Consider the following 15016-nt stretch of genomic DNA (forward strand, 5'->3'; position numbering starts at 1 on the left):
GACATTGAAAGTGGCTGTGTTGGTTTATACCATGGATTTGTAACTTGCCTTCTGTAGAAAAGGCCCCCATAGACCTTCGTCTGTCTGACCCAGCTCTGAGTGTTGTTTTCAATGCCAGGGGCAGAGGCGGTCATGGGGGAGGCCAGGCAGAGGGCCCCACGTGGGCGCGGGCAGTTTCCGCAGGTCGAAGCAAAGAGGCTGAGCCCTGGCTTCCCGGAGCGCCCCCCGGAAGTGGGTGGGTGGTTGATGACGCCTCCTGGGTGGGCGCAGGCGGTGGGGGAGAGGCGCGGGTGAGCTCACCCCTCGGTCAGGACAGGTGGGCTCTTCTCTCCCCACCAGTTCCTGCTAGTGATGGGAACCCCTGGTGCTGAGAGTCAGCCCTGCCCCACGCTCCGTCTCCACCGCAGCACGGAGGGGACCCACAAGAAGCAGCATCCCTTCCGTTCCCCTTCTCCTGTTGTGGTCCTTTTCTTTCTTCCTTTCTCTTCATGTCTTCCCTTTTCTTTTTCACTTCCTTCTTCACTGTTTCGCCTCCCTCTTTCTTTCTCTCTTCTTTTCCCCTCTCATCTTTCTCTCTTTGAACCCCGTTTCACCCTCCTCTAATTCTCCCTCTCCTGCCTGTACAGCTCCCCACACACTGCTCTGAGTTGCCCGTGCTCTGGTAGCCAACACGATGGCCAGCAACCCAGGGACAAGCCCCCCTTGTTCCTGGCAGGGTCGCCCAGCTCCGATCCACTTGCTACCTGTTCCCTGGTTTTCTTATTCCGGACCCAGGCCCAGAGAGGACCCCTGCAAAGAAAGTTGGGTTGTCTGAGATGTCGCCTCAGTGCAGGGGCGATCGCCTGCCAGCTGGCTGAGCTGGGGAGGACAGTGTGGTCTGCCCAGGGCCTCAGAGGGGCCTCCGGAGCCAGGACAGAGCAGGCAGCCTTGGGCAGTGGGAGAGACAGGAGTACGAAGAGCAAGATGCTCCCTGGATAGCCTTCAGTGCCATCACCTTGAAGTCTGCCTGCTGTTTGCGGACTGAGTCAGGGGACCATCTGCAGTCCTGAGCAGAGGCCCTCACTGTTACACGGGGTAGAAGCAGGGAGGTAGAGGTGGGGAAGAGCCTTCCTCTGTGGAATTAAGCAGCTGGAGATTTCAACAACATTTACAAGTTGAACTTTCCAGAAACATCCTTTTCCCTACCAGAGGAGGTAAGGGATGTTTGTTTCTGCTTCATTTCTGGGTCCCCTACTCCACTGAAATCGCTTTCCCCCAAATGCTGAGAAACCCCCTGGGTGATGGGAACAGAACCCTGTCGGCTTCCTGGAGTTCTCCCGAGGGCAGCTTTGGCCGGGAGCAAGTTCTGGGCATCCGAGCCAGCCCAGAATTGGGCACAGTTGCTTAAAATAACTCAGTTGTGCTCTCTCTGCTTTCCTGCCTGGAAAGGACACAAGCTTTTTCTTGTACCTTCAGAACCAGGTCTGGGGGTGGGAGACAAAACAGACAAGTTGGGACAGCTTCAAAGACTGTTCTCACCAGGGTTTTCTTTCACAGTCTGCCCATTGGGGAAGAAATACATCTCATCACAGCCCAGTTTTTATTACCTGCATTAAAGGAAGAAGAGAAAGGGATCTAATTCCAAATACTGGGCAATATAAAGTCATTTTAAAATTTTGTTTTGGGATGCAGTCAAAGACAAACAGTGAAGTCGGAGTAACAAAGAGATGCCTGTCCCACTTTGTCCACACCACCCAGGCACCGGGCGCCTCCTGGGGACAAAAGGCAGCCGTGGTGAGGGAGGAGGGATGGCCCTGAGGCGGACGGTGGAGCGCTTACCCTGCTTCCTTCTAATGTCTGTCGTCTCAGGGACCTTCTTAAAGGAGTCAGAAAGTCTCCCTAAATCTCTCAGATGTGCTCCAGAATCCACAAACCAAGAGGTCAATCCTGAGCTTGGCCACTTCTGTTTCACCTGGTGGCACTGGGAGCATGAAGCAAGGGCCCTTTCACCTGTGTGTGCCCTGTCCTCCCCAGGAGGGGGACGTCACCACCCAAGGCCAGTTGCTGCCCCTCCCGCCCCTTTGCCACCCTGTCCCTTCTTTCCACTGCAGATCAGTTCCCACCTTTAGCTCCAGATAAACCCACGCCAGCTTCCCAAACGCCGGCTAGGTCTTTTACAACTTGCTCCATTTTAAAGGATGGTTCTGAATAATGAAACTCCTTCTAGCAGGTGTTAAGCAAATTTGCGATGCAGCGCAATGCGGGTCCCAGAAAAGAGCTCGCCTTGCCTCCCTGGCATGAGTGGTAACAGGATTTGATCTGTCTTCAAATATGCAAATGTTCTGGCAGCACCTCTCCCCCCTCAGGCAGCTGGGCTCAGTCCAGGCTTCTCAGGGCCGTCTGCTTGGCTTCCAGTCGGCTGTTCCACTCCCCACCCTCTGTTGGTACTGTCAAAACTTGAACCCAGTAGCTGGAAGGGGACAGTGATAGGAGAATGAAAATCTACTTAAGGATGTTGGCATGATGGTGCCCTATTCCAGAATGCCTTTTTCACTGAGGATGAAATGCCCAAAGGTTTTAATTACGTAACGTTGGAGCCCACTGATGTTGTTCCTTAAGGAATGGCTTCATCCCAAGCTAGTCTAGAGAGCTCTGAACCTCTGTCTTCGTCTGCAGGCCTTTCCCTGTTCTAAGTGTAGAACTCACAGCTCACACTCTCTCCCCTGTCCCAGGCGGCCTTTCTAATCCTAAAATCTGAACCTCAGCCTGGCCGTCCCCACCTCCCTGGACCACTCCTCACCTCCTCAGAAGGAGGCCTTTCTGCCAACAGACACATCTCGGAGACCAGGGCGGCGCCCCCCTGGACAGGTTGGGGGGTGTTTGTTGCTGGTCAGCGCATGATTGCTGGACAATGCCAAGGGTCTCTCTGTCCCACTCTGTTGATGATCTGTTTCTCTCTGTCTTGTCCCCTCATTTACCTCCCACCCCTTGCAAGTTAACTTCTGCTCAGGTAGGGTTTTGCTCTTGCCCCAGGGCTCACTAACACTCCTTTCTCTTCAGCGACCCCAGGAGCTGGCCTGATCCAGAGTCCTGGGAACTGAGGATTTTGGTGGGAAAGAGTTGTTCCAGTTGCTGCGGGATACCACTAATTCTTATCTCATTTGTTTGAAAACATAGTAGGACCAAGCAATTAAAGGTCAAGCCTAATTTCTTTATTAAAAAAGAAACATTATTGCCTTCTTTTGCAGGATTTAACCTTTTCTTCCCTTTCGGGGGCTGTTTTGTGTTGCTTGTTCTTCACCAAGCCCATTTCCTTTCCAAATATGCTGTGTGTTTCCTTTGCAAAAGACCACTGGTGCTCCCTGGTTGTTTTGTGGCTTTGCATTTCTGTTGTTCTCTCCCGTTTATGCCTCCATGACCTCTCCGTGGTCCCTGTTTGCTCACCCTCTTTTGTTTATTGCAGACCACCCCTATAATGACTCGTCCTTAAGAAACCACCCTGACATGTACAGTGGTGAGTCGCCGTGGTAACCTTGGGAGTAACCTTGCCGGTCCTAACCCCAGTTTGCCTAACTTGACTGATACCATGCCATTAACTCACACTGGGTACCGAGTCTGACAGTTGGCCAGGTCAAGATACCAAGGCGCCACCTCTAGAGCGCTGCTCACGGGGAGGAAGGTGGCCAGCGTGGGAGGGGAGGTGCGAACCCTTCGAATGTGCCAGCCTCCAGTCTGAGTTCTGGACAAGTTGGTCAAGCCAGGGTAGGACTTCAAAAGAGCTTCTTGGAGGGTTCAGTAGAAACTTAGGAATCAGTGGTGGATGGATGGAGAATACCTGAGGATAGGGAGTTCCCACAGGCAGGAGGAAAGGGGAGGTCTCGTCTCTATCGGTGGTTTAAAGAACACAGAAAGTTTTGTAGTGTGTGCTTAGCTAGCTCTTAAGTGTCTGGATGTGAATTGCCTGCACTGGCCTCTAGCCTTAGTTACTGGGGTACCATTTCACAGGTCCCATATCCCTTTAAAATCCATCTGGGAAATAGGAGGAAGAGTCTAGCTCTGAGTTCTCTTTCAAGGTAAGTATAAAAGAAGTTGGACCATCCACTGCAATCTATCACCTGGGTCTCTTCCCTGCTGTGGGAGTGCATGCAAATCCAGTGCCCATCCACCCACACATTTGCAAGTCATGGAATAATTTCCATGAGGCCTATTTCTAACTCATCACACAACTGGTTGCTCAAGCTGATTAGTAGAGTAATTGGCTGTTTCCACACCTGAGCTACCCCCAACCATGGCTCAAGAATGTCTTGTTTTCCTTGAGCAGCCAGAGGAATCCTCATTTGCTGGCTCTGGAGAGGCAGCTGGCTCCCATCATCAGTTATGCCTCGGAAGCTGAGGCTGCAGGTCCCCAGGGGGGTCATTGTGGGCTCAAATAGATAGGAAGTGTCTGTATTGTGATGTGCTAATATAAACAATGATCGGTGTCTGGACTCGGGGGTGGGAAGAGGGAGTGAGAGCCAGCGAGAGTGGCAAAGGCTTTAACTTGGCACCGGGCAACCAGAGCCACATTGAGATCCTGCCAAAGAGATTTACTGCCCGAGGAAGCAGGGGACCTTTGTTGGATTCGGGGCATTGTTTGTTTTCAAAATAATGGGGCCAACACCATTGTGTCAAGAGCCCCAGAGCATTGGTGTGGAATGTGCCTTTTTCTCAATTGGACTCCGGGTAATCTGTTATGGAAGTATTCTTAAAGCTGGAGTCTATCAAAGCCAGAAGGTCTCTTAGAGGCTATCTGGTCCAAGCTCCTTGCTTTATATAAGACAAGCCACTGAGGGGGACATGCATATAGAGTTGTTTTATCAGTTATATAAGTTTAAGCGATTCCAGCCATTTAAACCAGTTTGTGACCAGTGGTAGATATTATTGTAAGTGAATAAGTAGGAGTTATAAGAACCATCCAGGGCTATGAAACCAAGCAAAACTCATAAGAGCTCAGAAGAAGATGGACCTCATCTCCTCAATCCAAGGCAGAGTGGGGCTGACCAAGTATGACCCCAGCTGGAAAGGGTATAAAGTCAAAGTGAGGTACATGTTGAACAAAGGACAGCTAACTTGAATGCTTCTAGAAAGAAACAGAAAGTGAAAAGAAAGGAAAGAAGATAAGGTCCTTCCTGAGTTCAGGGAGCTGGACAGAGAGACACAGTATGATGAACAGTACCCAGTACACCTCTGAACTTGGCTTTGAAGTATGCCTCTTTTGTAACAGTAGGGCCAGCCCATGGCTGTACTTTGTCCTAGTGATCTCTATAGTGGTTTGGTATCCTCTGAACATATGCCAGATGCCCCCTGACCTGCTAAGTAGCAGGGGGAAGCTGGTCTGAAAATTGTAACTTGCCACTTAGGATTCATCCAGGAAAGGAGAAAGGAAGATAAGGATGTGTGCTGTGAGGCAGACTGCTTTGAATTAAACTCAGCCTCCAGGACATACCATTGAGTGACCTTGGGCAAGTCATTTAGTGTGTCAGACCTTTAATCTCCTCATCTGCAAAATGGGTGTATTACCTGCCCCGAAGGCTTGTTGTGAAGCTTAAACAGGATAATGTGCTTATGTTCCTAGTGTGGTGTCAGACACAGCAATGATTAATAAATGTTACCATTATCGGTGTTAAAGGCTTGGTGTTGACTATATCAAGTACAGTTGTTCTTTGCCTCTAAAATTAAGAGGGACGTGGAGAACTTGAAGAGAAGCTTAGGGGAGAGAGGCAGGCACAATTATGGGAAGAAAGTACTACGGAGGGAGAAATTTTAGGGCAGACTAGCTTTCCAGAAAGCTTTTCAGGTTCTCAGCTATGCTGAGAACTGGATAAGAAAAACCTCCAACTACAGCATGAGGGATTTGGGTTAGATTTATGGAAGAGATTTCCTTGGCAGTAGAAGGTATCAAATTTACTAGACAAAGAGTTTTTCTTGTCTTCTGGGGTTGTTTTATCAGCCGTTTCTAGAGCCAGAGAGGTGGTGAGATGCCAGGGATCCAGGCCCATGAGTTCTCAGTTCTGAGAATCACAAGTTGCTAAAGGTAGGATCCAGCCGCCCCTAAAAGCTGTTTGTGGATTTCAGATACATCTGATTCATTGAACTCTCTTCTGCTGACACACAGTACTTGACAGAGGGGGAGCAACTCGGGTTTTCAGCAATTTTGACCCGTACTTTTGCAGGACACGATTGAGGCATTTACCATGGGCTCTTTAAAGCCGAGGTGGTTGAGGCAGAGGCGTCTGCTGACGTCCCCCTGCTGACCAGATTTCCCTGGAAACTGATGAGCCTGCTCTTGTACCACATCTTGTGAGAGGCAGGAGAGGATGGACTGCCCTTGGCCTAGAGGTCAGATGGGCCTGCATGGGAAGCTCTTCCCCAGTCCTCACAGATGTGAACTTTAGCATCTGGGTTCTGAGATGCTCAGATATCAGGTCCAGCCCTGAAGATACGGGAGAGTCAGGGAAGCGTCATCAAGCTGGAGAGGCTGGGATCCCCACCTCTGAGAAGGTGGCGGGATCCTATGATGCCCTAAAAGACTCTGTCATCTTCCACCATATAGAGTCTCTAGAGTAATCAGTCGCCTTTGTCTCCGACCCTCCTTCTGGGTCTACGTCTCCAGGGAAAGAAATGAGCTACCCTCCCTTGGGAGCAGTGGCTCCCAAAACCACCAGCTGGATTATCCTTTGTAAATTTTCCTGCAAATCCGTTTCATGTAAGACCACATTTTTTTCACGATCTCCCCTTTGGGTCCAGCTTTCTCATCCCTTAATGATACCATGTGTCACCCTGCCTCCTCTTCAAGCTTTCTGTGGCTTTAACAATCCAGCTGAGATGTCTTTGGAGCCTCTTAATGTCCAGCCCAGCTTCTGTTTTTCCAGTTTGGGCCCGACTTGATTTAATAGCCATTGAGGAGAGATAGAATCTCAGCTGAGATGGTAAGAACAATATTTGAGAAAAGCATCACGGAAGAGTTTCACCAGAGCAGCTCATTAAGACAAAAATATCTTTCTCCTTTACGTCTTTGGCCCTTGAATTTTGGTATTCTTTGGTTTGAGTACAAAAACTCTTCCCAAAGCTGACTGTCAGAAGTAGGAACAGAAGTAGGGTATCCATCTTTAAAGAGAGAGGCGATATAGAACAGATGCTAGAACACAAGCTTTGACACCAGACGGTCCACAGTCCAAAATCTAACTGGCTTGTGACCTCGGCAAGTCTGTTGACTCCACTGAGCCTCAGTTTCCTCTGTGGAAAATGGGAGTAATACCCCCCAAGCTTGCCGAGAGGATCGAACGTGATGATGGTGATGGAGATGGAGCCCAGCCCCAGCGCTCGGCCCATAGTAAACGGCCAAGTGGCGGCCTGATTATTACCTCTGCTTTAGGATGTTCTTCCCTGTAGTTTTGAACTTTGGCTCATTTCCCAGTAGCTTCTCCTCCTTTGGAACAACCCTGTGGCTGCTAGCCCACATCCCACAATTGAAGGATTGCTGTAACCTTTTTATAGTCACAGCTGCAGTGTGTCGAGGCAGCCACAGCAGCCCTCGGTGTTCATTTCCCCCTTTCCTGTACTTAATGCTTTGCTGGTCGTGTGTACTTGCAGGGCTGCACGCTATGGTGTGAATTAAATGTCCACAGGGTCACAGATTGGTTTCTGCAGGTTTTGTTCCCATGTGGAAGGAGTATGCCGACTGAGTTGCCACGTAACCCCACGGTTCGCAGCTCTCCCAGATTCACCAAACCGGCACCAGAGCCTCCTGCCATCAAATCTTCTCCTCATGTGCCCCTGACCTTGTGTTGTCTGACCGTGTGGGTGATTCCGGGATGATGGGTGGGAGGAAGCTGCTGCTTTGGTATCAGGCTTCTTCGGTACTGAGAGCTGGATGCTATAAGAGTTATAGACGGTAACCAATTAACCACATAATGGCTTAACCCCTTCAGTGGCCACTGTTGTATATGTGTGTGCTGGTGGGACAGATGAGCATATCTACAGAGAGAGAGATAACATGGGGTAAATTGTTGCCTTTTTTATCCTCTTCTCCTCTTGAATTTATTCATCCCACAAACACTTACTGAACACTCGATATGTGCCACGTACTGTGCCAGTGGCCTAACTGCCTCCACGTTTCATCAGTTCTTCCCCTTGACGAAAGGATAAAAGAGGTGCCAACTCTACGAAACGCACTCCCCTGATGGCTGATGGAGAGAAGCTGGGCGCCCCTAGGACAGGAGCCCCACTGTTCCAGCCAGCCATTAGCTAGCTCAATAAGTCCAGCAACGTCACAGACACAGAGATCCCCCTGCCACTCTGTCCTCATTCTGCCGGCACCCTGTAACAATACCTGACTCCTGCCGGGAAGAATGCCTCGCTCTCACTCCAGGCATGTCTGAGGGCTCCCAGCTCCTGGCAGCCCTGCCTCCCCTCCAGCTCTCACCTCTCCAGCTGAGTTGAAGACCCATGAAACCCATGGGTAGGCCCAGCTTATATTTATATTTTTAACTCTTCTTGTTTGCAGTCATACACCTTTTGAGCAGGGGTGACTGCTCCAGTTTCCCTTTGCTTTGTGGTTCCTGGTTGCAAAATCCTTGTTCTTCTCCGTCCCATCTTATCCGCTTCCATAGAACTGTGCTCTGAGGGAGAGGTGAGGCTGAGGTAAGGTGGGGTCCACTGCGCTGGGGTGACCCCAGACTTGCATGACCCCTTCCACAGGGAAATAGCCACCCTGACAGCGTCGCTCTCTGTGAGCCATCTGGCTTCCAAAAGCTGTGTGCATGTCATTGATTCCAGACCCCATGGCTGCTCCAGCCTAGTTGAATTGCAGATCGCCTCTTCCATCTTGGCTGCCCCTTGCCTCTCACCCCTCCCCCAGTCTCTCACATCCAATTAACACCCTCCTCCCCAACCCCCTTCCAGAGTCATTAGTGAAGAAGCAGAATGGTCTTGGCCCCAAAGTGATTTCCTGTCATCTCTGTTCATTAAATCTCTCCATGTCTTTGCTAAACCATTAATAATACTCCCTGCATCTCTGACTGTTCATCTGAGTCTCTGTGGCTTCATCCCAGCTCCTTGTCTCCAGGGTCCCAAAGAGCAGGTTATCCTGCGGCCCCCAGATGTTCCTTCTCTTTCTTCCACTGCTGCTGAGATGGCCTCCCTGGAGGCCACCGTGCTGGCCTCTGGATCCCAACACGAGATGCTCGGGAAGTAGACTACTCGCTGCTCAGGCAACTCCTCCCCCGTTCCAGGGCCAGAGAGGCTTACTGAACTGGGAGGGAAGCTGGGCTCCTCTTGGCAGATCCTGTCAGAACGTAGAGCTGCTCACACACATGTGCTGGTGGGGCCGAGGAGCCCTGCGCTTCCTAACACACCTCTCTTAATGATGCCCCGGCCCTTGGGGTGGTCTCAGCGGGGAGGGTCTGGGGCTTGGTGCCTCTGAGGGTAAGGGGGTAAGCAGGAGGGCATGATAACCTTTCTCTCTAGCCCGACAGCTCTGGCCTAGCTGGGTCAGCCCTCTGGGCAATAAGCTCACGAGAGCTTGTTCCATCCTGTTTCAGCCCGAGGAGTTGCAGAAAGAACACCCAGCTTCATGTATCCCCAGGGCACTGCAAGCAGTCAGATGGTGCTGCGTGGCATGGACCTCCTGCTGGAGTGCATCGCCTCCGGGGTGTACGTACAGTTTGCACCCCGACTTCTGGTCACCCTCCAGGAGGCTGGGCTGGGGGTTTGTGCATGCTCTGTTCTTGCCACATTTTGGGGGGGCGGGCGTTGTGGCAGTGCAAAAAGCGAGGCGAACAGCTCCTAGCGAGGACGATGCAAATCATAGTCATCTCTATCCCACTGGCCGCCTCTCTTTTTTAGATAATGAGGAAAGGAGGTGGCTAGGCTTCCTGTATGTGTGTTAGACCGTCTTGTGACCTTAGATAAGTCCCTCAGGCGCCCTGTGGCTGAGCGTCCCCTCTGCATAGGAGGCATCAGCTCTCAGAGGACATGCATCCTCCTGGGCCCGAGTACACTTGAAGGATACCTGGGTGTCCCGGGCTCCATACAATAATAGCAGAGCCACATTTCATGATAAGTCCCTGTTTCTCGCCTGGTCCCTCTTAGCCCAACACCAGACATCGCATGGTACAAGAAAGGTGGGGACCTCCCGTCTGACAAAGCCAAGTTTGAGAACTTTAACAAGGCCCTGCGTATCACCAACGTGTCCGAGGAAGACTCCGGGGAGTATTTCTGCCTGGCCTCCAACAAGATGGGCAGCATCCGGCACACGATCTCGGTGAGAGTAAAGGGTACGTTGTGTGTATTTCTCATTACGATGATTTTGCCAGCCCTACGCTCCGTGGCCACCCTTCCCTCTCAGGGTGGTTGGGGGGCAGGGTGAGTGGGGAAAACGTCCAGCACGCTGATTAGTGGCAATAGTGTCCTGCAGGAATGGTGTCACCCCCAGGTGTGTGTGTGTGTGTGTGTGTGTGTGTGTGTGTGTGTGTGTGTGTGTAAAAGGGCAGGGGGAAAGAGGGAGGTGTTAAGGGAGGGAATCTGCCCTGACCATTGCCCAACTCCTCTTTGTGCCTGGGGCTCCCTCAGCAGGTGCGCTTTCTCCTGTGGCCTATCTGGATCACCCAGAACCTTTCTGTCTTTCGTTTCGCAGTCCTGTTCACGGTGTGTTGTCTTAGGCCTGTGCTGTCTGTATACTTGTGTGTGGTTCTCTTTTAAAAATGGGGAGTCGTCATGGCCCAAATTATTTTTCAAAAAATCACTTCCCTCCCCTCAAAGCATAGATGGGCCACCTGAGCTGTTGTAGGCAACAGAGCACATGCCTCTGTGGGGGTCCCAGCCACGGGTTGCGAGGGGGGTGCACTAGTCACTTCTCAGTCTGAGTGGTGGGCTGAATGAGGATTGGGGTGATGAGGTCTGAAACCACAGCGCAAGAACTTTCCTAGTACATGCTCAGGTTGACTTGTGACCTTGGTTTCAACACCACGCTCGAACCAGGGGCTCTTAACCCTTACTGGGGTTTCAAGATCTTTGGGACTCTGATCCAAAGGACCCTCTTCTCAAAAAAGTCCATATCCACATATTCACAGAAATTTCCAGAAAATTGGAAGGGGTGGCCGGCTAAGAGCGTCTGCTCTAACCGAAGCTTAGTGTCTAAAAGAATGAATATCAGGCCTTTCCTAAATGGTCTGATCCTGCAGCAACAACCGCAGGAATCCACAGGGCCGAGCCCTGCTACTTGACCACCCTCCCTGGCTCAAGCCCTTGGGTGCACACCACGAGTGCCTGGGGAGCTCCCAACGCATTGGCCGCCCGGTCGTCCCCTGAGGATTCCGATTAGTAGGTCGACGATGGGCCCTGGCACCCATGTTTGTTAACAGCTCTTCAGGGAGCCCCAGTTTAGAACTCTTGTTCTGTGAACTTGAAATAAATCAGTCAGCGTCTGTAGTGCCAAGCTGACCAAAGGCAGCCTAGACTGTCACCCTATCGGGATGAGCCCTGGGCAGGTGGCGGGGGCCTGGGGCTGGCACTCGGGGGCTCCTGCCTTCCTAGAGGGGGCCCACTGGTTCCTTCTGGCTGCTCCTGTCATCTGACACCCCTGCCTATGCCTGTCCTTGTCTTCCAGCTGCTCCCTACTGGCTGGATGAACCCAAGAACCTTATCCTGGCTCCTGGCGAGGACGGGAGACTGGTGTGTCGAGCCAACGGGAACCCCAAGCCCACCGTCCAGTGGATGGTGAATGGGGAACCTTTGCAATGTGAGTAACGCACTGTTCTCCCACCTGCCTCTGCTCTGTCTCCTGCCAGAAGATGCAGCTCACCATCCCTGCGGGCCAGCCCTGTTGCAGCAGAAGTGAGGGAGTAGCCCATCTCTTTGGACATCTCAGGAGGCAGGAAACCTGCCTCATTTGTGTGTGAGAGAGAACAGAAGGCTTGTGGTTATGTTCCCATGCTTAGGGGATTTCTGCTCCCTGGGGTTTTTTCATAAATTTCTGCCTTCTGCCCTTTACAACTACAGAGCCCAGTTCAAGGGCTAGAGACCTCAGCCTGTATCTCCTGAGAGTATAGGCTCTGAGTGATGGCTGGGGCTCAGGAGGTAGACGAGAGCTCGGTAACTCATTTCCATCGTTTACCCAAGTCCCTCTCTCTGCCGAGGGCAAAATAAGAGGCAGGGTTACGCGACAACATGAAAGATATGGTCAGAAATGAGGGAAAACTTCCCTATGAGAGCAGAGGTGCACAGTGCAGTTACTGAGTGCGCACAGACGTCAGGAAGATTTAGTCCTACCCAGATACCGGAGTGCGTGACTCCAGGGATCCTTCCAGCCAGAGGTCAACTCTTCACATCATTTTCACTCCAGTTGCATTTACTTTTTAAATGTCCTGTCCTTACTTTCTCTAAGGGGTCAGAGGAAATGCAAACAGTGTTATCAACCCGATGGGGCAAAAAATAGATGGCAAGACCTCAGAGCCTAACTCACAAGCAACAGCTGATAGAAACAGGTGGCGAGGCAGGGAGACAGGTAGAGGAGAACGCACCTTCCTAGACATTTATTGTGTGCCAGGCACTGTGCTTTCCTCTTATCTCTTTAACCTCAAACATTAAAGATGAGGAAATGAGGCTCTGATGGTGCAGGGAATTGCCCGAGGTCACATGGCTGGTGAGTGGGGAAGCTGTGGGCTGCTGTGACAGCGCAATATGTCTACCCTGTCTAGTACTGAGCATCTAGTTATCCCAGGAAATATCCTGCCTCTGGATACGAGCGACACACGGACACGGCCTGCCCTCTGCCCTTCTCCCTGTCCTGGTAGCAGTGTGGGGACAAAGCAAACAAAGGCTCTAAACTTCACAGCACCATTAAATAAATGCAAAGTTCAGGATTTACAGCTGAGCCTTGGCCCAGGGAAAGGTCCCCCGTCACTCAAGGGAGTGACCGGGAGGAAAGCTGGTCTGTGGGAATTGCCGGGCAAGGAGACTTAAAGTTGCTGGCATAGGCTTCCTTTGCGCTTTTTTGCTGAGTGGAGACTCTGGAAAGATGATAAGGATGCTGACCTCGGCTTTGTTCACCTGCTGATTCCCTAGTTCCGGCCTCAGACTTGCTATCTGTGGGGTGGAGCCCACGGGGCCAGACCCTGGGTTCCTCTCTGCGACTTCTGTGGTAGGTCTGAGTGATCCTGGATGAGTTCCTAGATCACGCAAACCAAGTCATCTGGCTCAGTCCCGAAATCTTACAGAGGAAAGGCACCTTCTGGTGGTGAAAGATGAGAAAAGTAGGGATTCTTTACACTTCTAAAAAACTTTTATTTGTACAGCTCATTATCTCATTATCATTCTCTTATCTTAACCTTCCTCAGAGTAGGGGAAAGATGGGAGTAATGCTTCCGCATTTGACAGGTGAAGGAAATGAGGCCCAGAGGAGTTATTGATTTGCCCCTGGTCTTGGAGTGATAACAGGGACAGGTGTGAGACCCCATGGCCACTCCCCAGCCTCTGCTCTTTGCATCCCCAGCCAGTGGTACCAGCAGAACTGCAGCAGGGATTGTCTTCTCAGTGTGCACTCGTCTTGGGAAGATCAGGTAGCTTTGGCAAACGCAGGGACTCATTCAGCTTTCAGCAGACATCGACTTCCGGATTTAACTTTGTGAATGTCTGCAGAGTGCTCTGCTCAGAGGATGGGAAGGTGGTAGGTCCCGTCTAGTTGGACATTGCTTTATCCTTTTCAAAATACATTTGAGTATATGCACATTGAATTAAAATAACAACAACGATAATAATCAGTGTATGCTGAGCCCTCTGCTAATGGCATGCAGAGAATCTCCGGTCATCCTCACAAGAGCCCCACAAGGTGGTATGTTATCCCCATTCAGTTGACAAGGAGACTGAAGTGCAGAGCCATTGAAGAGTGCCGGCAGGTAGTGTGGTTAGAATTCACACCCCTCCTGTTTCCAAAGCTTACGCTGTCAACCACAGCTGCCCAGCTGCTGTGTAGGTTTGACCGGGATTCCTATTCCCATTGGATGGATTGAGAAATAAACTCTAGTGGGCTCAGTGATGGACCCAGGCCACACAGCTAGGCAGTGGTGGGCCGGAAGCTGGGTCTGAGCTGGCCCAGTGCTACTGCCTCCGCAGCGCCCCAGTCCTACCAGGGAGTCCTGGCCAGAGTCCCAAGTGCCCTTCGCCCTGCCCTCCCCCATTCTCACAAGGAGTGTCTTTTCTGACTGTAGCGGCACCACCCAACCCAAACCGTGAGGTGGCCGGGGACACCATCATCTTCCGGGACACCCAGATCAGCAGCAGGGCCGTGTACCAGTGCAACACCTCCAACGAGCACGGCTACCTGCTGGCCAACGCCTTCGTCAGCGTGCTGGGTGAGTGCACCCCTCCCTCCGCTCGCCTGCCTGGACCTTGCCCCCCTCATGGGCACACTTTCTTCTCCAGTGATTGGTCAGGCTGGTGGGGTATGAGGGCGGCAGGATGGGGGAAGCACGGAGACCCAGAATGACATTTGCGGGGAGGGTGGAGGACTTACAATCCATAGAGCTGGGTGTGCAGACAGAGTTCATTCCATGCCAAAAGTCAGTCTCAGTCCCCTTCCTCCCCTGATGAGAGGAGGGACCGTCTCGTCTCCTTGGTGTGTCCATGTTGACTCTCCCTGGGTTCTCCATGGTCTCGGTGGGAAATAGTCCTGAATATGTTTGTGGCATTCCCAGAGCAGGGAGAGGGCAGTGGGCAGGTGCAGCGAGGAGAAGCCTTGGGGCTGTGGAGGGGCAGGTATAGGAGCTGCTGGAAAATTGGGGGGAACCCTTTGCAAAAGCTGGACTAGATGTAGGGTAGGTGAAGGACAAATGGATAAGCTTCCTCCTTCCTCACCTAATCCTCAGAGGCTTCTTAAAGGTGGGAGGTTGATGGGGGAAGGTACGCTGGTGCTGAGAAAGCTGCTGTGAGGAGAAGGAGCAGAGAGATAAGACTGGTCCACAAAGAGGAAGAGGAAGACTCCCCAGCCAAGGTCAGTTCT

At 51.7% G+C, this 15016-nt stretch overlaps 1 protein-coding gene across 1 annotated transcript in view; it reads left to right on the forward strand.

Annotated features, from left to right (window-relative positions):
• Positions 1-15016, forward strand: part of NFASC (neurofascin) — a 187757-nt gene that overhangs the window by 127537 nt on the left and 45204 nt on the right. Inside the window, 5 exon segments of the mRNA XM_079903031.1 lie at positions 3443-3493; positions 9561-9672; positions 10111-10295; positions 11627-11758; positions 14226-14369. Coding sequence (XP_079759157.1) covers positions 3443-3493; positions 9561-9672; positions 10111-10295; positions 11627-11758; positions 14226-14369 — 624 coding nt within the window.

This window comes from Stenella coeruleoalba, assembly GCF_951394435.1.
Source record: "Stenella coeruleoalba genome assembly, chromosome: 1".
Lineage (NCBI taxonomy): Eukaryota > Metazoa > Chordata > Mammalia > Artiodactyla > Delphinidae > Stenella > Stenella coeruleoalba.